Below are 24,205 nucleotides of genomic sequence, written 5' to 3'. Positions count from 1 at the left end.
TCTCTTATACAACCACTGTCAAGAGTCTAAGCTTGGTTTCACTTAGAAAATTCCTAGGTTTGGATCTTCAAACTAATTGCTAGAACCAGACCTCTTAGATCTTCAAACTAATTGCTAGAACCAGACCTCTTAGATCTTCAAACTAATTGACAAAACCAAAAAAAAAACAACACACAAAGTGCTCAAAGAGAAGCTTTCATTAATATTCAACTATATTCTGATCTAATTGATGCACCAGGGGGGGGGGGGGGGGCTCATATACAGCCTGACATAAAAAATCCTATCGAAATTAGGACTTAGAAATTGATTTAAACTAGGACAAACAGAAACTAACTAGCCTTGACTGACTTAGACTCTTAGAACTCAAAAAAAACATAAGAAGAAGACTATTCTACGCTTATAACTTAAGTTGGGCAAAATTACATAATTGAAGCAACTAATTAAACTATTTTCATACTTAACCTAAGTGCTAAACTTTTGGGTCCATAGAATAGGTTCATGACCACACAAACATATTAAAAAAAAAGCCCAACATTGTATCTTTCAATCCTAGGTTGATTTTAAGGGAAAATAGGACAATTTGGTACTGGATCTGCATCAATCTTTCAACAGATTTCGATCTGGAAGCATGCGCCATGCCTATAGGAAGCACCCACCACAGCCAACCTTTTCGTATAATTAAAATGAGGGCTGGGAGGTCATTACAAGGTTACTTCAGTTATTTCTTCAAGTGCTTCTTCTCATTTGCATTTAAATTTTACCAGTGTTTCTTTTATTAGGTTAAGTTTTCATACACCAAAGGTACCAATGGTGATGTAACACTACGGTTGGAACTAGGGTTTATAATGTATCTTCGCCCTGATTATTTATGATTCATAATACGCTCTTGCAAAGCAATGAGAAAATCAGATGGATGAAAAGATTCTCTCTTCACTATGAGTGGAAAGAAACTGAGTTCACTTCTTATGTTTTGATACACGAACCAATCTATCCTCTCTTCTGGTAAGGAATGTCATAAATCTTTCATGTGTGTATTCTATTGGAAAGCAATGTGCATTAAAAGCTCTGAACCCATAATTAAGACCATTTCCTACTTTGCATCCTGTGTCAATTAGAGTCTAAATTTCTGGAATAAACTTCAATTAGAAAACCAATTGCACAAAAGAGTTTTTTTTTTCTTCTTTGCCTTTTTTCACACACGCAGGGGGGGGGTGTTGGGAAGGGTGTTTTCAGAACACATACCAATTTTTCTTCAACCTCCTCTAACTCATTTTCATCACTGTGGGATAAGAGATATTGGAAAACATCAGTGCAAAAAATCTAACTTCCTGAATAACGTAATAAGCATGAAATACAACTATGCAAATGCCAACAACTTCTAAGGATGAAAATAGAAGGTAGAGATTACCCATCTTCGGTGTATGCTTCCCATAAAGACCAAAGCCCAAATACAAAAAACAGTATGGTGGTTACATGGTGTGCCCATTTACGAGAAATCTGTCTTCCACGATCACATTACAATATTTAGTATAGTTCACAACTGAAAGATCAATAAAAACATCTAGTGTAGTTCATAGCTGAGCTGATGATCAATGGATCTTCTACCGAGCATAGTATTTATAGAAGTTAGAACTAAAAATTCCACAATTACATGCAGCCTTTTGATTAAAGCCCATGTATAAGCAACCTCCATTGACTAAAGGCTAATTACAAGCAAGTAAACAATTATTATTATACTGAACTTTTTTATCTTTTTCCCCCCAGGTCAGAGCAAGCGTGGACTGCAAATGACTTTTTGTTCCCCTCAGTAGACTGTAACTGTTCATTTGTAACATACATGCCTACGTGGAACCTCGTGTGTGTGAGAGTAACTTTGTATTTACTTCATTATATATTTAATGTGTAAAGCTATTATGTTAGTTCATACAATCACATCTGTGGTAGTATATTTGGAAGTAATTGTTGTATGGGAAGTTATGCCGAGTATTTTAGGCACAGCTGTCAAGGCATCATAGGTGTTGAGGCGCTTTGGTGGCGCCTGACCATCTAGGTGTCACCTTGTGAATGCCTTGGCCATCTAGGTGTCGCCTAGTGAATGCCTTGCTCACCTAAGCACATGATGACTCTGGTTTTAGGTTATGAATGAGAGACAATGGTAGTGTAGTGGGGGGAGGGACACAACTGCTCTGTTGTAGGATAAACATCCTTGAACTGAGAATGAAAATATATAAAATAATAATAATAATGTTAAAGGAGGCACTTTTTTTTTCTCTATACACCCATAAATCATCTATTGTTTCTCCTATTTCCTCAATCCTCATGCTTATTTTTACTACTTACTCTCTTCCTTCACCTATTTTTACTTCTTTTAATTTAATAGATTTCTACATATGTAACAGAAACACACTACTACCCTAGACAATTGAGCTAGAGGACTTCTGCTTCTGTTGGTTGGATAGGGGACTAAGGGGAGGCTGATTTAGGTACTTGGAAACTGGCTGGTGTGTTCATGCTAGTAAAATATCATGTTTTAAGTGATAAATATGAGATGGTCAAGTCTCTTGTTCTCTTTTAGACCTTTATATCTGTGTTAATACATTACAGTTCTCTTAGATTCATTATATAAATGATGTCAAAAAAGATATACTATCTATATTGAACCTTTACAACTTTCTATTCAATTTGATTGAAACCACCTCAATATGACAGAGCAATAATTTTACACATGATTTAATGATCTATTCTCTGTTCAAGAATGAATTGGTGGAACCATAGAGACATGGATTTTACCAAGCTTGGAGCTGCCCAACCAACAAGAGCAGAAAGAATAGTCATCACCTGCAAATAGTAACATTTTTTGTAACCAGAAGACTGAAGAAATAGAAAACGACTGTAGTACTTAAAATAAATAAACTCAGTTTAAAATAAATAAACGCAGTAAGCACGCTTACCACTGAAGATGCCATGCAGCCTGCAAAAACAGGCCTCCTCGGATTGCGCATAGCCAAGATCTTAAGACATGCAACATGATGTCAGACAACAATCAGTACCTCTAGAATTAACAATGACCATAAAGAATCAGGGAAAAACAGGACCAAAAGAAGAAATAGAATAATATAAGAACTGTGATCATATAAAGTATTAAGAGTCTCTGTATCTTCAGATTCTAAGCTGTTAAATGATGCTTACCTTTGAATGGTATATCGGTATCTTCAGTTTGTGTCAATGTGTCATAACTCATAAAGCAATTATACACCCACATATAACATGGTGACATTTAGAGGGCTGTTGAATGGTTGAACCAAAAACAATCAGGTAATGAATCCTCAGCCAACAGGCAAAACAGTGTAACATCACAGCGCAGGGAAGGGCATATGAGAAGGCTCAAACACAAAACCTGACAGAGAGGACAACGGTCATAAGCTGACAACGACAAGTAACTGTTCCCTCCAAAAGAAATTAAGGACATATAATGTGAAGGAGAACTCCAAAGGGAGGACATTCAGACACCGAGAGGTGGAGAGAGAGAAAACACATGCAGGTTTCATCACTAGAGAATGAACCTAAGCTTTCCATTTGCACCTCTGATCCCAGGTCCCTAATCTTTGATTATCTATTTTTCTATCATGATCTGATCTAGTCACTGAAGAGCTTAACCCTGGGCCACCTCTGAGGATGCTTACCCTTGGTTTCTTGTGGTTTAGGCTGTACCCTTGGTTTCTTGCGGTTTAGGCTGTATAGATAGATTCAGAACCAGACCACTAGAAAGGAAGATTCAGGCAGCAATAGCCAGCAAGTGAATTTGAGGATCCCCTCCACAGTCCCATATGCAACACCAACACCTTCTTTCAACTAGGAGAATTCCTCTCCAAACATTCTTCTTCCTCTTCACCTTCAGCTATCTATTCTCCCTCCCACTTCTTCCCCCAGATTTCCGGCAATGAAACTATCAGGAAATTTCTCAAGGAATAGACCCTGCATAATCATTCCTCTCTTCGCAAACTTCAGGAAGGTCAAGCACACCATATCCATGTATTCTGAATACATCATACACTTCAATGATGGTATCAAGATCCTCAAAATCTTGCAACTCTATCTGCTGTACCACTTGAAGAACTGACCAACCTGTGAGAACTGCAACTCCATCTGCAGACATTTGATCAGCCACAACACCCCAGTCCTGCATTACCTCCTTCCAGCAAACTTCCTTATGAGCATTTGCCCCCGACATTTTGGTAGAGTATGAATTAACAAGAGCCTGACGCTCATCTTGCTGCCTGCAACCTATGCTCCACTTCAAGCTGGCTGCTCCTTACCAGGTCAATACTTTGTCAAGTAGAATTCAAAGTGGCCACCAATATGTATTCTGTTTTCTTCATCCTCTCTTGTCACTCTCCAAGCGAAGTGTCTCAACCTAGAGCTAGATGTACACCCTCCTCCGACCCCCCTTATGAGCATGCAAATTCGTAAGATTATTCTCCAGATGAATAGCCTTCTTGTGCACTTCTCTGAAACTCGCTTGATTTTCCCTTTTGGATGAAAACTTCTCCTCAACCTCGCTTATTGACTGAATGAGCTCTTCTCACAGTCAATCATTCTCCCAAGCACAATCCCTTCAAACAACCTCTCCCAACACCTGAGGATTCTCTATAGCAGTATCCTCCAACAAGTTGATTAGACTCAATTGAATGAAGGATAAGTTGCCAAAGATCTAGGCTAGAATTGGTTCCAGGCTCCAAGAATAAAGGTTTAGGATAGATTTGGTTATGGCCTGTGGAAAGGGAATCGAAGTTTGAGGCTATGATGGGATGTTTTTTGCTGCTATTGATGGATAACCTTAAGGCAGAATGGCTTAGTGCTCTGATGGTTAAGGCAAAAGAGGTGATATGAGATCATTCTTTTGAGATGGGTTTGGGGGGTCTAATGGATTCAGAATTGGATGAAACTCAGAAAGAATCCAGATCTAGTGCCTATGATATGCTCACCAAGTTCATCAAGTTTGGATCGATAAATTTCAAGTTATGATTCATATGAGGAATATTGAATTTAGAAGGTAAATAGGGTTTCAAATCAAGATTTGCAAGAACTGGGGTTGATTCAAAAGTGAACCAACCTTGTTCTTCTTAACTGCTCTGGTGCATTCCTTGCCAAATAGTTTCCCATCTATCTTAAGCCTCCATAGTTCAGATTATTAATATTTCTCCTAGATTTTGAGTGCTTCTTATGAGTGTTTGCTAGTGCAACTTTTGGTTCTGTTCAATCTGATCAAAGAAGGTCCAAGATTGAAGAAACTCTACGGGTAGTGGAGGAAGCAGTAGTAGAGGCTGCACCAGTAGTAGAAGACTGCAAAATACATCCCAAAGTAGCTAACTCCTTCTATGAAAAACCAATGTCTACAGAGGGTGTTGTGGAAACCATCTCAAAAAGATTAGCCTTCAGTTTTCCCTTCTTTGTCCTCCTTTCTGCTCAAAATCAGCTAGCTTCCCATGGAGCTTCTAACAGTTGGCCTTGGTATAATATGGTTTGTGATAATGCTCACACTTGACAATCTCCTGGGTCGAATCAGATTTGGTGCTAACAGACTGTAGGGCTAATTTCTCCATAATAAGAGCATGGAGCATGGCTAATTGACGGCTTTCCTCACACTGAACAAGGGCATAAGAATGTTCTAGTGTAGGAAAGGGGAAGCGACTCAATACTTGTATCTTGATCTAATTATACTCTACATTCAAACCCGCCAAGAAGTTATATACCCGAATCTTATCAACATGCTTTCTGTAAGTAGCCACATCATTCGAATTAATGGGGTGATAATCCCTATAATGATCCAAAGAAATCACAACTCAGCATAATACTAAGCCACAGTCAATTCCTTTTGGGTAGTCTCATAAAGCTTCTTCCATATCTCATAAATCTGTGCATCAGTCCCTAATTGTCCATATGTTTATGTAGTAGCCTTCCAGATCTAGGTTGCAATATCAAGTAATAAGTATCCACGGGCAATATTTGGATTCATGGAATTCAAAAGAAACGACATGATAAGAGAGTCATTCGAGATCCATTTATTATATGAACACCTATGGTGGTAGGTTGGATAATGGTGCCCATAATGTGTCCAATAAGTCATCTTTCGGCAATAGTCAGGCATGCAGATCGAGACCAGATCAAATAATTTGTTCCATCAAATTTTACCGAAAGATGAGGAAGAGTGGGGTAATGTTCAAAGCCAATGGGAGCAATAGTACCATCAATGGTTGCCATGCCAAAAAAAATTGTCTACAGTTCTTCAGACTTCACCTTTTCAAAAACAATTGAAGCATCACAAAATGTAATAGCCGGACCATCCAAACAAATCTAAGGAGTTATAAGATTCATATGATAAAGGACAGCATCTCTCTTTTTTTTAACGAAAGAGACCCCTAGATATATGATAAATCACAAATAGACCCCTAAATATATGAAAAATCACAAATAAACCCCCAAATATATGGAAAATCACAAATAGCCCCTAGATATATGGGAAATCACAAACAAACCCTTGGATATAATAGAAAATCACAATAGACCCATTTAATATGGAGAATCACAAATAAACACTAGATATATGCAAATTCACAAAAGAGACCCCTGAAACATCGGGTTTTCTTTTCTTTTTTCTGGGGAAATTAGTGTTGGAAGGGAGCATGGTGGAAACTAGGGTCGAAAACCCAAACCAGCTGTAGTTAAGAGCTGATGTGAAGGAAGCATGGCGAATGAAGAAGAGGATGCATGTTTTTTTTTTTTTTTTTTTTTTTTTTCTAGTAGTTTGAAGCTCGCAAGGTTGAATAAAAAGGATCAAAGGTGATAGTTTGGTGATACTTGCAAGTATGGTCCTTCTGTTTTTGCAGTACGATCTCTATTCTTCAGTTGCAAATGGCGGAGGAGGTGGAAGCAGCGACAATGATAGAGTTGCTACAATGAGGAAAATCGAGAGAGAGAGAGAGAGAGAGAGAGAGAGAGAGAGAGAATCGATTTCTCTAGTTCCCTCTTTTTTCCTTCTTTTTTTTTCTTTCTTTTCCTTCTTCCCTAATCGACCTTTAGCTTTAATACCATGTTGAGAAAATCGATTGTAGTAAAATGGCTTGAATTAATCAATGTGATCCCAAGCCCTTTATTTATAAAGTGGAAAGAGCAATATTACATAAATACCTTTACTTGGGTAACAAAAAATATAAAATCACATGAACCAAAACTCTAACAGAATTGAACTTCTAGTACAACTTAACCAACTGTAATAATCTCCTTGTCCATTATGGCAAGCTCCTATTGAAGAAAATTCCTTTCTTCCACTGCTCAGTCAGCAACTCCCTCATCCTCTTAAAGTCCCCCCGGTTTGGTCAAGCTCTACCTGCGCCCGAGAATATCCTCCAACACCCTTTTCCACTAACTCTGAAAGTTATCTAATGTAAATCCAATTCTAAGGTTAGTGTTTCTTGAAAACATTCCCCAGAATTAAGGAACTGTCTAGAAACTTCCAGTAAATAATGCAAAATTTGTATGGTACTTAAGGGTTGCTTAAAAATAGATGGGCGTTGGATGGAAGCCCTTGGGAAAACCAGATGGGCCTAAATTTGATTAGGGAAGTGAGAAGGAAAAAAAGAGGAGTGTCGAACCTACCTCCTCGCCTCTCTCCCGCTATCGCAGAAAGAGTATCGAAACTCATCGCCCATCACCTTTTCTTTCTGGAAATCCTTCAAACCCATTGAAGACCCAGAATCTCATTGCCCTTTCTGGTTGTTCTTCAGTACCAAGCATACAGTGAGATCAATTCGACAAAACCAAGAAGAAAAAAAAGATCGAAGTTCCGCCATCGAAGTTCCGCCACAGTCACCTTCAGCCATCATCTTAGCCATCGTCACGGCTCAGATAACTCAATCTCCATTGTTGAAACGGTAGAAGTGGAAGAACAAGAAGAAAGATTGTTACTACTGCTGCTGCATCATCTTCTCAATCGCTCCAATCGTGCACAACACAAATAGTTCTGTACATAATCGCAAAGCAAGGGTAGCATCACCATCATCGTCTCAGACTCTGCTTCCGTCGCCATCGCCGTCGCCTGCTTACATCCCCATTGCCATCGTCTGAGGTGTCCTCGTCTTCGATTTTTCAGGTCTGAGGAAGAAGATAAGTCGATTGGTTATTGATTTAGTTGCTTGAGTTTTCGGTTCAACTTCTGGTTCGGGTTTTAGTTCATTGTTTGGTTCAGTTCTTGGTTCATTGTCCAACACATTCCTTTCAGCCAAAACCCATCGTATGAAATAGACTAGACCAGAACCATATTTTTTTCCTTTTTTCTTTGGTTCTATTAGCCAAAAACCAATAAACCAAACCAGATTTTTTGTCTCTGGTTCTATTAGCCAAAAACCAGTAGACCAAACCAAATTTTTTTTCTCTGGTTCTATTAGCCAAAAAAAAAAAGTATTTGGACCCATTGCTCTTTGGACCGTGTTTGTTTTCTTTTCAAGTATCCTGAAAATATATATTGGGTGATTAAGAGCATGTCTAGGAAAATTTTGTCTAAGGAGTCTGGTATTTAAGCGGACCGATTGTGTCCCTCCAATCTTTCCTGGAAACTTTCCTGGTGTACTTTGGTTCAACAATATACTAATTGGAGGTAACCTGAGGAGATACTTTTCACGTGTTATCATTACTTAGAATTGTTTTGGGTTGTTCGGCTATTGCATTCTGCAACATTTTTGTTACTTCGAAAGGTCGAAGACTGAAGAACTGCAGATAATTTTGTCAACATAACAATTATTGATGGTACTCCTGCTCCCACTAGCTCCGAACATTACCCCACTCTTCATCCTCTTTCGGTAAGCTTTGATGGGACAAATTATTTGATTTGGTCCCGATCTGCTTACCTGACTATTGCCGGAAGAGGACTTGTTGGACACATTACGGGCACCACTATCAAACCTACTACCACAGGCGTTTCACAGGATAAATGGATCTCGAATGACTCTTTTATTATGTCATTCCTTTTGAATTCCATGCATACAAATATTGCCCAGGGTTACCTATTACTTGATACTACAGCCCAAATCTGGAAGGCTACTACTGAAACTTATGGACAGTTGGGGAATGATGCACAGGTTTATGAGCTACGAAAGAAGCTTCATGAGACTACCCAAAAGGAACTGACAGTGGCCCAATATTATGCTGAGTTGCGATCTCTTTGGCAGGAGTTGGATCATTATGGGGATTATCATCCCAGTAACCTAGATGATGTGACTACTTATAGGAAGCACATTGATAAAATTCGGGTATATGACTTCTTAGTAGGTTTGAATGTGGAGTACGATCAGATCAGAGTACAAGTCTTAAGTCATTCTCCCTTTCCTACACTAGAAAATTCTTATGCTCTTGTTCAGTGTGAGGGAAGTCGTCGATTAGTCATGCTTCATACTCCTATTATGGAGAAATCAGCTTTACAGTCTGTTCGCACTAAATCTGATCCGGCTAAGGAGATTGTCAAGTGTGAGCACTGTCACAAACCATATCATACCAAGGCAAATTGTTGGAAACTGCATGGGAAGCCTACTGATTTTGAGCAAAAACGAGCACAAAGAAAGGGAAAAACAAAGGCTAATCTTTCTTAGACAGTTTCCACCACACCCTCTGCAGACGTTGGTTTTTCACAGGAGGAGTTCGTTACTCTGCAACCTATTTTGCAGTCTTCTACTGCCGGTACAGCCTCGACCACTGCTTCCTCTACTACCCATACCAACTCCTACCTTGCTACTTCAGGTAAAACTTTTACAGGCTTTCAAGCTTCTTCAGTTTCTACTCCTTGGATCATTGATACAGGAGCCACAGATCATATAACAGGTTTATCCTCCTCTTTCTTACAATATTCTCCAACTTCTAGAAAGGATAAAGTTCGAATTGCTGATGGCTCCTATTCTTCCATTGCTGGAAAATGGACCATTCAGCATTCTCCATCACTTTCTTTGTCTAAAGTTTTACATGTTCCTTCTTTCTCTACTAACTTGCTCTCTATCAGTAGTCTTACACATGACTTGAATCGTAAAATGATTTTTTCCCCATCTTATTGTGTCTTCCAGGATCTTGTCACGGAGAAGGAGATTGGACGTGGTAACTAGGCAATGGACTTTATTTGCTCGAGCCGATTGGAGAATTTGCGTCGCTTTGACTACATCTTATAATCCGGTCCATTCGGTAATATCAGACCTTCATCAGTGGCACCGTAGGCTAGGTCACCCCACTCTAGGAACTCTTAAGAAAATATTTCTTGATTTGGTTTCTTCTTGTAATGAGGATAATTTTTTTTGTGAAGCCTGCATTTTTGCGAAGCAGACTCGTTCAACTTATTTACCTTCTCTTCATAATAGAAAACCTATTCCTTTTATGCTAATTCATACTGATGTGTGGGGGTCCTTGCCGACATGTGTCTATTACTGACCATAGGTACTTTGTTACTTTTATTGATTCACTCTCGTTCTACATGGATTTATCTTTTAAAACAAAAAAATGAGGTTTTCCGATGTTTTCGTGATTTTCATAATATGATTAAAACTCAGTGCAATGCCACTGTGAAGATCCTTCGCAGTGACAATGGCACAGAGTATATTGATGGTGAATTTCAAAGATATCTCTCTAACTCTGGCATAATACATCAGACCAGTTGTGTTGATACGGCTGCCCAAAATGGGGTTGCCGAAAGGAAGAATCGGCATCTCTTAGAGATAGCTCGTTCCATTATGATTGCTATGAATGTACCTGACCAATATTAAAGTGATGCTGTTAAAGTAAACATAAATTTGGAGTTATTGTTCACGTGAACAGTGTTTTTACTGTTCACGTGAACAGTATTTTGCTGTTGTTTTGATTATATTTTCTATTTCTAATGTGGGAATCTTGCTACATAAGTTTTGGGAGTTTTTTAGAAAGCATAGTTTCTATTTTGGTGGTAGTTTCTATTTTCTGAACTTTCTATTTTAGGAGTTAGGAAGTTACTAAAGCTGTAATATTTTGTTTCCTTCTTCTAGAGGGCAATTACTTGTCTCTCAAGTTGTATTAGACTCATTAGAAGCTATAAATAAAAGTGCTCTGTGATTCTAGACTCTTTAGCTAAGAATCACAGGTCTTTTCTACTAGTTCTTCATCTCTCTTCTCTTCTTCTTCTTCTCTCTTTTCTTTGTTCAAGTTCAACTGCTATTTTGATTGTTTAAAGCTTGTTTTCTAACATGGTATCAAAGCTTTTTTGAATCAAAATAGTGTTGTTCTCAATATTCTATTCTGAAATTCTTTTTTTTTTTTTTTTTTTTTGTTTCCTTGGTGTGCAGCCACCTAATGCTGTATATTATGGACTGTTAGATCAGATAATAATGTGAACTGATCTTCTCTACCTATTACCTTACTCTTACACGTTCCAGAACTTGGATACCTTTGCTACCCTCTTTTTTTTTTCTCCTATTCTGTCCTAAGGTTGCAGAAAAAAAAATTTCTGCTCATTCTACTTCAAGTTTTGGAAAACTGATTTGAGTGCTATCTACCTCAGTTTAATGTCTTCACTTACACGTGACTCAATCATGAGTACGGCTGAATCAAAAGGATCTCAAGGAGATCATGTAAACGTTCAAATTACATCTATCAAGCTCAAAGGTAGTTCTAATTACTTGTTGTGGTCACAAGCGGTTCGGGTGTACATACTTGCAAAAGGTAAGCTTAAGTTCATTGAGGATGAACCTCCTGCTGAGACTGACAACTCTTATTTTAGTTAGATCCAAGATGATGCAATCATCAAAATTTGGATGTGGAATAGTATGGCACCTGATATTGCAGTGAATGTTATGTTCCATAAGACTGCAAAGGGAATATGGGATGATTTGCAAGAGACTTATTCCTAAGCTAAAAATATGACTCAGATTTTTAGTATTTATGAAAAGCTATTTCAATTTCAGCAAGCTGACAAGTCTCTGCAGGATTATTACAACTCCTTTAAAGGCATGATGGAGGAGTTGAATGTCTTTCAACCTCTCACCACTGATATAGAGAAGTTAAAGGCCCAACGGAATGAATTTTTTGTGTCTAAGTTTCTTGCAGGATTGAACCCTGAACTGAAATCTGTCAAAGGACATCTTCTTGCTGGTGAGTATGTCCCTAATCTTAGTGAAGCATATTCTAGACTTCAACGTATTGCCTTGCCTGAAGGGAGTTCTCCAAACAAAAGTTCTAAAGGAGAAAATTCAGCCTTCACTACCTCTTATGGAAGGGGACGTGGTCGTGGTTCAGGGGGAGTTAGTAGGTCTTTTGGAGGTCGGGGTGTTCAACTGTCTGATAAGACATCTCGACTTTGTACTCATTGCGGTAAAACAGGGCACTTAGTGGAAGCTTGTTGGGCCAAACATGGAAAACCAGAGTGGGCCAAGCACCTTGCCAATCACGCCGTTTCTGATGGTGGTACTGATACTGTAGCAAACAACGATAGTGGTTCTGGATCTTCTTCGGGGGGACTTGTCTAAGACTCCTAAGAGATGATGTAAGCCAAATCCTTCGCCGATTGCAAAATATTGAAACCGGCGCTTCCACATCCACTAGTACTTCGCTGCCACACTTTCTCATGCAGGTAACACAGCACTTCTCACTTCTACTCCCACCCCTTGGATTATCGATTCAGGGGCCTCTTCCCATATGACTGGTAAGTCATCACTTTTTAACTCTTTTTCTAAATCTACCACTAAAAATTCTGTTGTCATAGCTAATGGGACTTCCACACCTATTCTAGGTTGTGGAAGTGTTTCTCCTACACCTTCTCTTACTTTATCATCCGTACTTCATGTTGCTAACTTTCCTTTTAACTTATTATCTGTTAGTCAATTAACTAAAGCACTAAACTGCTCTGTGACTTTTACTCCCACTTATTGTGTTTTCCAGGACCTTCACACGAGGAAGACAATTGGTGGAGGGTGTGAAAGGAACGGACTCTACTATCTGGACTATGCTACCCCTATTGCGGTTCTTTCTGATGATTGTGTAGATGCTCTCCAGTGGCACTGTCGTTTAGGCCATCTGTCTTTACCTAGATTAAAAATTTTATTTCCTTCTTTTAAATCAGTGTCTAGATTAAATTGTGAAGCGTGTGAGTTAGGGAAGCATCATCGTGCCACCTATCCTCCACGCTCTATCTCTCGTAGTGAGTCCTTATTTTCTCTTGTTCATTCCGATATTTGGGGCCCTTGTAGAATTAGTAATAGGCATGGTTTTCGATATTTTGTTACTTTTGTGGACGATTTCTCCCATCTTACATGGTTGTATCTTTTAAAGGATCGGACAGAGTTCTTAACTACATTTAAAAGTTTTATTCATGAAATTCGGACTCAATTTTCTCTTTCTATTAAAATTTTTCGGTCTGATAATGCTTTAGAATATGTGCAACATGATATATCTAACTTGTGTGATTCTCTTGGAATGATTCATCAAACCAGTTGTTCATTCACTCCCCAACAAAATGGAGTGGCTGAACGCAAAAATCGTCACCTCTTGGAGGTTGCACGCACTATTTTGATTCAGATGAATGTTCCAAAAAGTTACTGGTGTGATGCAATTTTGACTGCTGGTCATTTAATTAACCACATGCCTCTGCCTTTGCTTTCTGAAAAATCTCCTTTTTCAATTGTTTTTCCCAATAGAGAACCGTTTTCAGTTCCACCCAAAATTTATGGTTGTGTGTTTTGTTCACATACCACATCCTTTGGATAAACTTTCCCCCTGTTCTATTAAGTGTATTTTTCTTGGGTACTCACGCACTCAAAAAGGTTTTCATTGTTATGATCCGGTTCTTCGCAAACAATTTACAAGTGCGATGTGACCTTTTTTGAAGACACTCCTTATTATCTAAGTCAATATGTGTTTGTTGAAAATGTTTTGGATGATACTCCTCCTATTCCCTCTTTAGTTCCTTCCACTAGCAATGTTCCTCTACGGGTTTATCAGCGAAGACATAAGTTGCCCGAACATATAGTGGATGGTAGAGTTCCTCCTAACAATATTAGCGGCTCTCCTTTAGTGGAGCCTGAAGCTGGCCCTACGGATGTTCCTTCTTCATCCTCTCCACCGGCGGATTCTTCTAGTGGAGATCCCACTCTGCCTTCAGATGACTTACCAATTGCTTTAAGGAAAGGTACTCGTACTTGCACTTTACACTCTAACATTGTTTATCCTGTTTCCAATTTTGTTTCTACCTCTCATCTCCCTCCTAGCTTTCGTTGCCTTGCTTTGTCTATGTCTGCCGTTCATATTCCAACCCATCATACCGATGCTCTTAAAATTCCTGGCTGGAAAGCCGCTATGGATGTGGAAATGGATGCTTTACATTCTCGTCATACATGGTCTTTAGTCAACTTACCTCCTGGGAAAGATGTGGTCCATTGTCGGTGGGTGTATACAATTAAGTACCATTTCGATGGTACGGTTGAAAGGCTTAAGGCCCGCTTGGTGGCTAAGGGCTATACACAAACATATGGTGTAGATTATTTTGAGACTTTTTCTCCCGTGGCAAGACTTAATTAGTGTCCGTGTCTTGATATCTTTGGTTGTGAATTATGATTGGACTCTTTTTCAGCTTGACATAAAAAATACATTCTTATATGGTGATCTTCATGAAGAAGTTTACATGGAGCAACCTCCAGGGGTATGTTGCTCGGGGGGGAGGAGCAAGTGTTTGTGTTTTGCGAGGCTTCATAAAGCGATTTATGGACTCAAAACAGTCTCCACGGGCTTGGTTTGAGAAATTTAGCAAGACCGTGGAGTCTTTTGGTTTTGTACTGGTGTTATTCGATCACTCTATGTTTGTTAGATGGCAGGGTGATTGTGTTGTCATTATGGCAGTTTATGTTGATGATATTGTCCTTTCAGGCAATGATGTTGATGCAATCCATACAGTTAAGGCACACTTACAAAAATATTTCCAAACCAAAGATTTAGGTGATCTACAATATTTCTTGGGGATTGAAGTGATCTGCAATAAAAAAGGAGTAAGTTTGTCACAAAGAAAGTATGCGTTAGATCTTTTGACTGAGACTGGCATGCTTGCTTCTAAACCTAGTGACATTCCCATGGATCCTCAGTTGAAGTTAGGACGTGATGATGGTGACTTGTTAGATGATGTCCATCGTTACAGGAGTCTTATTGGGAAACTTATTTATCTTACTGTTACTCGTCCTGATATTTCTTATTCTGCTAGTGTGTTGAGTCAATTTATGCAGTCTCCTAGGAAGGCTCATTGGGATGCAGCGATGAGAGTGCTTCGGTACCTCAAAAGTGCGCCCGAAAAAGGGCTCATCTATCGACCAAATCGGAGTATGGACTTGGTTGCCCTTTTCTGATGCAGATTGGGCTGGATCCGTCATTGATCGCCAGTCAACCACAGGTTATTGTACTTTTCTTAGTGGAAATCTTGTGACTTGGAAGAGTAAGAAACAGTCCACCATTGCTCGATCTAGTGCTGAAGCTGAGTATAGGGCTATGGCCCACACCGCTGCTGAATTGATGTGGCTTCGTTCATTGTTAGAGGAAATAGGATTTCCAGTTTCTGCCCCTATGAAAATGTTTTGTGATAATCAGGCAACCACTTACATTGCTAGTAATCCAGTGTTCCATGAGAGAACGAAGCATATAGAGGTAGATTGTCATTTTGTGCGTGATGCAATGAAGAAGAAGCTTATAGCAACTCCTTTTGTGAGTTCTACTGACCAACTAGCTGATTTGTTCACCAAAGCTCTGTTCAGACCAAGTTTTCAGTCTATATGTTGCAAGCTAGGCATGGGAGATTTGTATGCTCCAGCTTGAGGGGGAGTGTTAAAGTAAACATAAATTTGGAGTTACTGTTCACGTGAACAGTGTTTTTACTGTTCACGTGAACAGTGTTTTTACTGTTCACGTGAACAGTATTTTGCTGTTGTTTTGATTATATTTTCTATTTCTAATGTGGGAATCTTGCTACATAAGTTTTGGGAGTTTTTTAGAAAGCATAGTTTCTATTTTGGTGGTAGTTTCTATTTTCTGAACTTTCTATTTTAGGAGTTAGGAAGTTACTAAAGCTGTAATATTTTGTTTCCTTCTTCTAGAGGGCAATTACTTGTCTCTCAAGTTGTATTAGATTCATTAGAAGCTATAAATAAAAGTGCTCTGTGATTCTAGACTCTTTAGCTAAAAATCACAGGTCTTTTCTACTAGTTCTTCATCTCTCTTCTCTTCTTCTTCTTCTCTCTTTTCTTTGTTCAAGTTCAACTGCTATTTTGATTGTTTAAAGCTTGTTTTCTAACAGATGCTATACTCATTGCTTCTTACCTTATGAATAGGATGCCCAATAGGATACTTGGTTTTAAATGTCCTAATGAGATTCTTCAGGGTGCCTCTTCTTTTGTTATTTCCCCAAAGGTTTTTGAATGTGTGTGTTATGCCAGAATCACAGCCCACCAAAGTAAGTTGGCTCCCCGCGGCCTACGCTGCATATTTTTTGGGTATTCTGCTACTCAGAAAGGGTACAAATGTTATCATCCTCCTTCCAGGAAAACCATTGTATCCATGGATGTAATTTTTCATGAGTTTTGCCCTTACTTTACACCTCTCCAGGGGGAGAGTCTTAGAGGAGGAGAGATGTTCTTTCCGACTCTAGATCTTCCTATCACACACCAACACAACTTAAAAGTCCCAGAAGAGTTTTCTAACCAAGGGGAGACTTCGGCCAGTATACCTGAGGACTCTAATCCTCCCCTTCGATTTCTGAACCATGTGAAGAACCTAGCTAGGGGGAGACCACTCCTGTGAGACACACTATTGGTGTCTTTCAAAATCAGATTGACCAAAATAAGGAGGTAACAAACTTATCAGAGGAAGAAATACAACCGGCTAAAGCAGGTGGAGAAAGGTGATACGTTACCACTTCAGTCTCCTGCTCTAGAATCAGATTCTACTGTTCCCCTTAAGGTATCTTCTTCTGATCTTCCTATTGCTGTTAGAAAAAGGGTCAGATCTTGTACTCAACATCCCATAGCTAAATATGTTTCTTATAACTCTTTGTCTGACTCCCACCGTGCTTTTATATCCTCTCTGTTATCTGTATCTGTTCCTAAAAGTTAGCAGGAAGCCTATGCTGATACGAGATGAAAGGCAGCTATGGTAAAGGAAATGCAGGCAATAAAGAAAAATGACACTTGGGAGCTGATTACACTTCCTCCAGGAAAAAAATCAGTGGGCTGCAAATGGGTATTTTTGGTTAAACAAAATATGGATGGATCAGTCAACAAGTTGAAAGCTAGACTAGTTGCAAAGGGGTTTACCCAGACCTATGGGATTGATTATCAGGAGACCTTTGCCCCTGTTGCAAAACTAAACACTGTCAGAGTTCTGTTGTCTGTAGCTGTGAACAAAGACTGGAACTTGCACCAACTAGACGTAAAGAATGCCTTCTTACATGGGGAGTTAGCAAAAGAGGTCTATATGAAAATCCCACATGGTTTCTCCGATGACAATACTGCAGGGAAAGTTTGTCGGTTGAAGAGGTCAATTTATAAGTTAAAACAGTCTCCTAGATGCTGGTTTGGACGCCTCCTGAAGGCAATGACTTCTATTGGGTACAAGCAAAGCAATGTTGATCATACACTATTTGTCAAGAAGTCAGGTACTAACATAAGACGATATTGTCATCACAGGGAATGATGGTGAAGAAATTCAAAAATTGAAGGACTTTCTTGGCAGAGAGTTTGAAATTAAAGATCTAAGGAAGTTACAGTATTTCTTAGGGATTGAGGTGGCTCGATCAAAGAAAGGTATATCCCTATCCCAAAGAAAGTATGTCCTAGATTTATTATCAGAAGTGGGAATGTTGGGGTGTAAAGCAGTTGATACCCCTATTGAAGCTGGAGTTAAACTTAAAGAAAAAGAGGGAGAACCAGTGGACAAAAGAAGATACCAAAGACTGGTAGGGAAGCTTATTTACTTGTCCCACACCAGGCCAGACATCGCTTATACTGTAGGTATAGTGAGCCAATTCATGCATGATCCATATTTAGCTCATATAAATGTTGTTATCAGAATACTACAGTATTTGAAGGGAACACCTGGAAAAGGAATACTTTTGTCACGGCCATTGATAATCTAAAAGTAGAAGCATACACTGATGCAGACTGGGCTGGGTCTCTAGACAGGAAGTCAATTTCAAGTTACTGTACCTTTGTTGGAGGTAATCTAGTTACTTGGAGAAGTAAGAAACAGAATGTGGTAGCTTTATCTAGTATCGAAGCTGAATATAGAGCTATGGTTCGTGGAGTTTGTGAGCTACTATGGTTGAAAGGCTTGCTGTAAGATATTGGAGTCCAAGTTCCAAACCCTATGATGTTATATTATGACAACAAGGCTGCTATTAGTATTGCTAATAATCCGGTGCAACATGATCGAACTAAGCACATTGAAATTGACAGGTTTTTTGTCAAAGGAAAGTTGGAACAAGGACTTATCTGTAAGCTTTTTGTAAGATCTGGAGACCAAGTAACAGATGTTTTCACTAAGGGTTTGAACGAAAGAAATTTCCTTCCTATTGTAGGCAAGTTGGGCATGACTAATATCTATGCCTCAACTTGAGGGGGAGTGTTGGATTCTATTAGGAGTTCAACTAGAGTTTGTATAGGAGTTAAATTAGAGTTTGTATTCATGTAAAATTCTATTCCTTGTAATAGTGTACTTTCCACTTAATTATAAATAGAGGGCTTGAGATCATTGATCCATAAGCCATTACACCAATATTGTGTTTCTCAACAAATAGATGGGCGTTGGATGGAAGCCCTTGGGAAAACCAAATGGGTCTGATGAGATAGTAGGGAAAATTTTGAAATGGTTAACAATTTCCCATTGGAATGGTTCTGAGATATCCAAGGTCAATATGGTATGTAACAAAATAAAGAGGAAGGGTACATATTATTCTAAGGATTGGTAAAAAAGAAACCAACTAATCTTTAGATCCATATGGGTTGAAAGGGGAATTTAGGGAAAAAGTAATTCCAGGAACTGAAAATCTTGGGCAATTTCTTGAATCTTTTCCTTTCTTTTCCTTTTTCTTTTCTTTCCCTTTCTCTCTTTCTTCCTTTCTTTTCCTTTCCTTCTTTTTTTTGTCTGCTACTGTTGCCACAAGTTAGACAGAAGAGCGGGGAGGGTGCAATGAAGAGAAGAGAGGGAAAGAAGGGAGAAAGAGAAGGGGAAAGCGTGCTGCAAGGTGTGGGGCGGGTGGGGTTGCTGCCTAGAGTATCGCAAGGAAGGGTGGGGGAAGGAATCTAGGAGCCATAGGGGGGCTGGGGATGCTGCTGCTCTGCTGCGGCAGCAACAGGGAGGGCTCTAGTTGCGCAGGGGTGGGGAAGGGCTTCTTGGCTGCTGCAGGGGTGTGGGAGGGGCTGGGGATGCTTGCACACGAGAGGGAAGGTGGGGGAGGGTCCTTGGTTGGATCACAGGGTAGGGGAGGGGCTGTACTTACTTGTTGAAGCTTGCTGTAGGCTGTTAATGGCTGCTGGACTTGGAAGAGGATGCTGGAGTTGTTGGAGAAGAACACTAAACAAAGTTGCAGATCATTGAAGAAGAAAGCTTTTCTCTAAAATCCAACATGCTCCCTCAAATAGGAACCACAGTCCTCAAAACTCAGTTTTCTAATTCATCACATAATTAGACTTAAGGAATTAAAAAGAACAATAGGCTTATTTATAGCCTACTAAAAGACTCTAACATTAAGTGGGATTCCTTAACAAACTAGGATCCCACCACATGATCTGGATTCTTGAATTCGAATCTGGAAAAGACACATGCTGAAAATAAATTATCTCAAACTCTAAGTCTCTAATAAGCACATGCCTGAATTCTATTTTAATTAAAACTCTAATGGCACATGTGCTATAGTTTAAGATAACCAAGGACTCAATAACTAACTCAAAACAAACTCTGATCATAAGAATCCTCCTAAAAGATAAGAACCCTCCTAAAAGATAGGAACCCTCTTCCTAAAAGAGTCTATCTAATCTACAACCAACTCAAACTGGACTTCCTAACTGACTAAAACTCATTAGAAAATAAAGATAAAATTCTGAAAATAAAAACCAGCCACCAAATTAGGATTAAAGTGACCAAAATATCCCTCCTAGAGGGTTCAGCCAGCTTTCTTGGGTGCAGTTTGGAGTGGTTTCGGGCTGGGCTTAACTGTTTCGGGCTAAGAAACACTTAGCCCAAACACGGCCCTTTAGGAAAATAACAGTTTCAGACCGGTTTCAGTTTGGTGCGGTTTGGGTTCGGGTTGACTAACGGTTTGGGCTAATGGTTTAGACTACATAAAAGACTTTGGAAACAATCAGACTATAACAAACTATAAGACAGCAAGGTTATATAACAAAGTAAAAAAGGAAATCATATATCTAAGAAGTAGAAAAAGACAACACATATTCACAGATGGATAATTATGATGGCAACGGTGCTTGGAAGAGTAATAACCACAATCATGTTAAATTGCATTCGAAGGGCAACTGTAATCCAACATTTTTTGTCATAATATTCAAGAAGAATGTGCTTAGCAGTTTCAAATTCTAGCACCACCTTAAAATCAGCAGATATGATTCTTTTTTAAAGGTCTTGTAAATTCATAACACAAGAAAAACATATAAACAACATAATCACATAACAAAATAAATAAATAAACAACTACCAAACAAGGATATCCAAAAAAGTTCTTCATGAGAAGATGCACCAACCAACAATCGCATAACCCCCCCCCCCCCAAAAAAAAAAAACCAAAAGAAAAAGGAAATTTAGTACATTAGTTTAACCATAATACATGGAACTCACACATGACAGTTGTAAACTTTGAGGCATGCTCTTCTTATTTCTCTTTTTTCTAATTTGTCATTCATAAGAAGAGTAGTAAAACTATAAAACGGGTTATAACGGGTTGCAGTTCGGTTCGGACTAGTGCGAGCACTGCCCCCCTTAGCCCAAACACAGCCCATTAAGGTTTGGTTCAAGCCGGTGGAATTTGGTTATAATTGTTCAAGCTACAAATTGACACCCCTATCATAATGAGAATGGAACCATAAATGGTAACTAATCCCACTAACGCAAGGGCAGCCGGACATGCCAACGTGAAGGAAACGACCACAAAGGGAACTCGGGACACTCAAATAAAGCTTGCAAGACTGATGCAACCACAATGGAAATTACAAGTCCAATTAAGAAAACAGAATATTAAGCTGTAGCAACCCCAATAGGGACTCTGAAGTGTAGGATCAGGACAAGTCATCCAACGACTAGGAGTAAACAAGTTCTCCCATAAGTACCAAAAACTAATTTCAGTTGAAGTAACTCGTTATTCACTCCAACTCTAGTGAAATGGTTCCTCAGCTTTGCATCTTCTTAGTTTAGGGCCACAAATCCCAATCCTCTGGGGAAAGTTGCTGCTTCTACTTACTAAGTTGATCATCAGAGGTGGCTTCCTAGTCCTCGATGTCAACCTATTCACCTTTTTGTCTCATTGAGCAGGTCCAAACCAGGTTCAAGGAGATCCACCCCTGGTTCCCCCAGAGTGTAAGGTTTGGAGACTACAATTCTGAGGTGAAGTTGATGAGGCAAATTTTATAAAGAAACTACATAAAGGCGGAGGCAAGTACAAAGGGAAGAAACAATCCTCCAGTAGTATTACCAAAAGAATCTTCACACCCAGTGAAGTACATTTGACAGTGGATAAACAAGTCTTTTTTGAATTGGAAAGTTGCTATACGTTGGCCAGTGCAATGAGTTCAGAAAGGAACTCTTATGCATCGAAATGACAGAAGAAACCAATTTAACGGGGAGAAACAAATCACATGAACACAAGCAAGACTAGCAATATAACAACCATCTGCTTACCGCAGCAACGCAGAAGGTGTAGTCCCCAACCTCAGAAAGCACAGTCATTGCAAGGGACTTGGTGAAACCCTGGAATCACAAGAAAGAAAAAACGATCAATGAGTTAAGACACCTCTCTACCCAGTAAGCTTTGTTAAAGCTTTTCATTGCAATACCTCTAGCAGTGACATAGTCATCTTTGGTCACTATTGCCCACACACACAGAGAGGTCAGAGTGAGAGGAAGAGGAGTGCGGTGGACAGTGGAAGAGCAAGTTCACATTCTCCGGGTGATATCTGAAATGCATTAGTTCTAACTCCCCTGGTTGTATCTGTTCAGTTAAATACTTCTGAATTTTTATTTTATGTTTTTTGGGTAACAGTACTTCTGAAATTAAAAAATCATTACTTCTCAGTTTGTGACTCACCCACCATTATCTGGTCAATTAAACAAAATTACGATTCATGGTTGATGTCTCTTTTCTGGCGTCACTTACACTCTTGTACTTAATGATATGAATTTTATTTGTTGACCAAAAAAAAAACTACGATTTGACCAAAAACAACCAAAAATCGTGCATTCCCAAACACAAAAAAAATGAACTTGGAACAGTTTTCTGGAGGGAACGCTCTTCCTTGTCTTTTCTCCTCACTCTAAGCTGGTTTCTTTCCCTGGCTTTTTCTTGCTATTTCTTCTTTCTAGTTATCTTCCACCAAAGCTCTTCCTTGTCTTTTCAATCGGGGTTTAACTTCAGTGTTGTACATTGTACACTGTCTGCCAACGGTCGAGAACCATATGTAAGAAGAACTGTTGAAATCAAGATTTCAATATCGACTGTTAGCAGTAGATATTGCGAATTTAAGCACAGTATTTGAGTCAGTCCCATCCAATCACATGGTTATTTTTTCTAGTTTCACTTCAGTATTGCGCATTTAATGTGCATCTTTGTACTGCCTACAGTCCCGAGTCCAGATTTAAGCAGTAAGCATTGCGCATTTAATGCGCAATATTCAAGTTCATTTTGTTTTTTCCTATTACAAGCCGCATTCGCGGTCTCATCACCATTACTTCTTTTGTCCTCCATTTACTCTTTCCATGATTCCATCTACCCTACATTGGAACGGTTAACTCCCCTACTCCTTGTCTTTCCTTTTAAGGATTGAAAATGACGCCACTTTACATCTCTTCTTTGGTTCTTAAAGTAGTCTCCTTTTTTGAATTACTGGTACAAATGTCGCCTGGAAATGAAGGTGAAATTTTGTCTTTTGTTATGATTAGATAAGAAAATATGCCATAAAAATTCTATTCGCAATTTAGCATATTGTTAAAGAATCTTATATTCTAAGTGAAATTTTGTCTTTTATTATGATTGAATAAGAAAATATGCCACGTAAAATTCTATGGCAATTTAGTATCTTGTTAAAGGAATCTTATATTCAAATTTTTTTTTATAAAGTATTGTTAAATCTTCTAAAAAGTATTTGAAGGATGAAATTTGGGCAACGGACAGAAAAAGAGGGGCGCTCAACACTGCTTCAGTTAGCAATGACATGTTATTTTTTTTTTCTTTTATTTTAATGAATGAAAAAAAATTCCTTAACCTACAAGGAAAGAAGTTTTGGGGTGTTAATATATAGAAAACAAAGACAATGATCAACAACACCAAATGACTCAAAGCAAATAAACAAAATGAGCTATAGAAAAGCAAAGCCTAAGACTAGAAGGTCAAGACAACACCAAAGGAACTATTGTTGAATTATTGGTGAACACGATTTTTTTTGCACTCCGACTGTACCAAAATGGACATATGTAGACCATCTTAGTAGTTATGCAATATTCATACTTTTGCGTTTACTAATAAAATACATAGAGAATGATGAGGGTGGATCTTTTAGGAGAAAAGGACTTATAGGAGAGATGTGTGAGATGTTCTTTTGAAACGTGCCGTTCCATTTGTAAGAAAAATATTCCTAAAAGAGAAAAGAGGGATGTTTTGTTTAGGTATAATGCATCTAAGCGATCTAAACTAAGGTGAATGATATTGTACATTCAAGTTTGAACTCTTAACTTGCAAGATTGGCTTATTGTTCATGTGCCACGTTGCAGTATAGCAAAGTTTCTACATTATAACTTACATCATTTATTTTTAGCACATTACACGGCACCCACTATTTTAGAGGTGAAACTTGTAACCACCCACTATTATGTTTAAAATTACATAGTATCCACATGCATTACAAGTTACCCACAGGGCCATAGTTAAGTTTTGATGTTAAGTGATGGGTACAAT

At 38.8% G+C, this 24,205-nt stretch overlaps 1 protein-coding gene across 1 annotated transcript; it reads right to left on the bottom strand.

The window, feature by feature from the left end:
- Positions 1-452: 452 nt before the first annotated feature.
- On the bottom strand, positions 453-22,319 carry LOC149010613 (GDT1-like protein 5). Its single transcript, XM_089163752.1, has 6 exons — positions 22,092-22,319; positions 21,937-22,005; positions 2,952-3,011; positions 2,791-2,838; positions 1,409-1,497; positions 453-1,279 (listed from the first exon to the last, which is right to left on the bottom strand). The coding sequence occupies exons 1-6, from the start codon at positions 22,110-22,112 to the stop codon at positions 1,108-1,110; spliced, it is 459 nt and encodes a 152-aa protein (XP_089019878.1). The 5' UTR covers positions 22,113-22,319; the 3' UTR covers positions 453-1,107.
- Between the last annotated feature and the right edge of the window lie 1,886 nt (positions 22,320-24,205).

The sequence above is a fragment of the Hakea prostrata genome, chromosome 7, assembly GCF_041222555.1.
Source record: "Hakea prostrata isolate BN-2017 chromosome 7, UWA_Hpros_2, whole genome shotgun sequence".
Taxonomy (NCBI): Eukaryota; Viridiplantae; Streptophyta; class Magnoliopsida; order Proteales; family Proteaceae; genus Hakea; species Hakea prostrata.
Note: the sequence above shows the minus strand (reverse complement) of the source record. Positions and strands in the feature narration are given on the sequence as shown.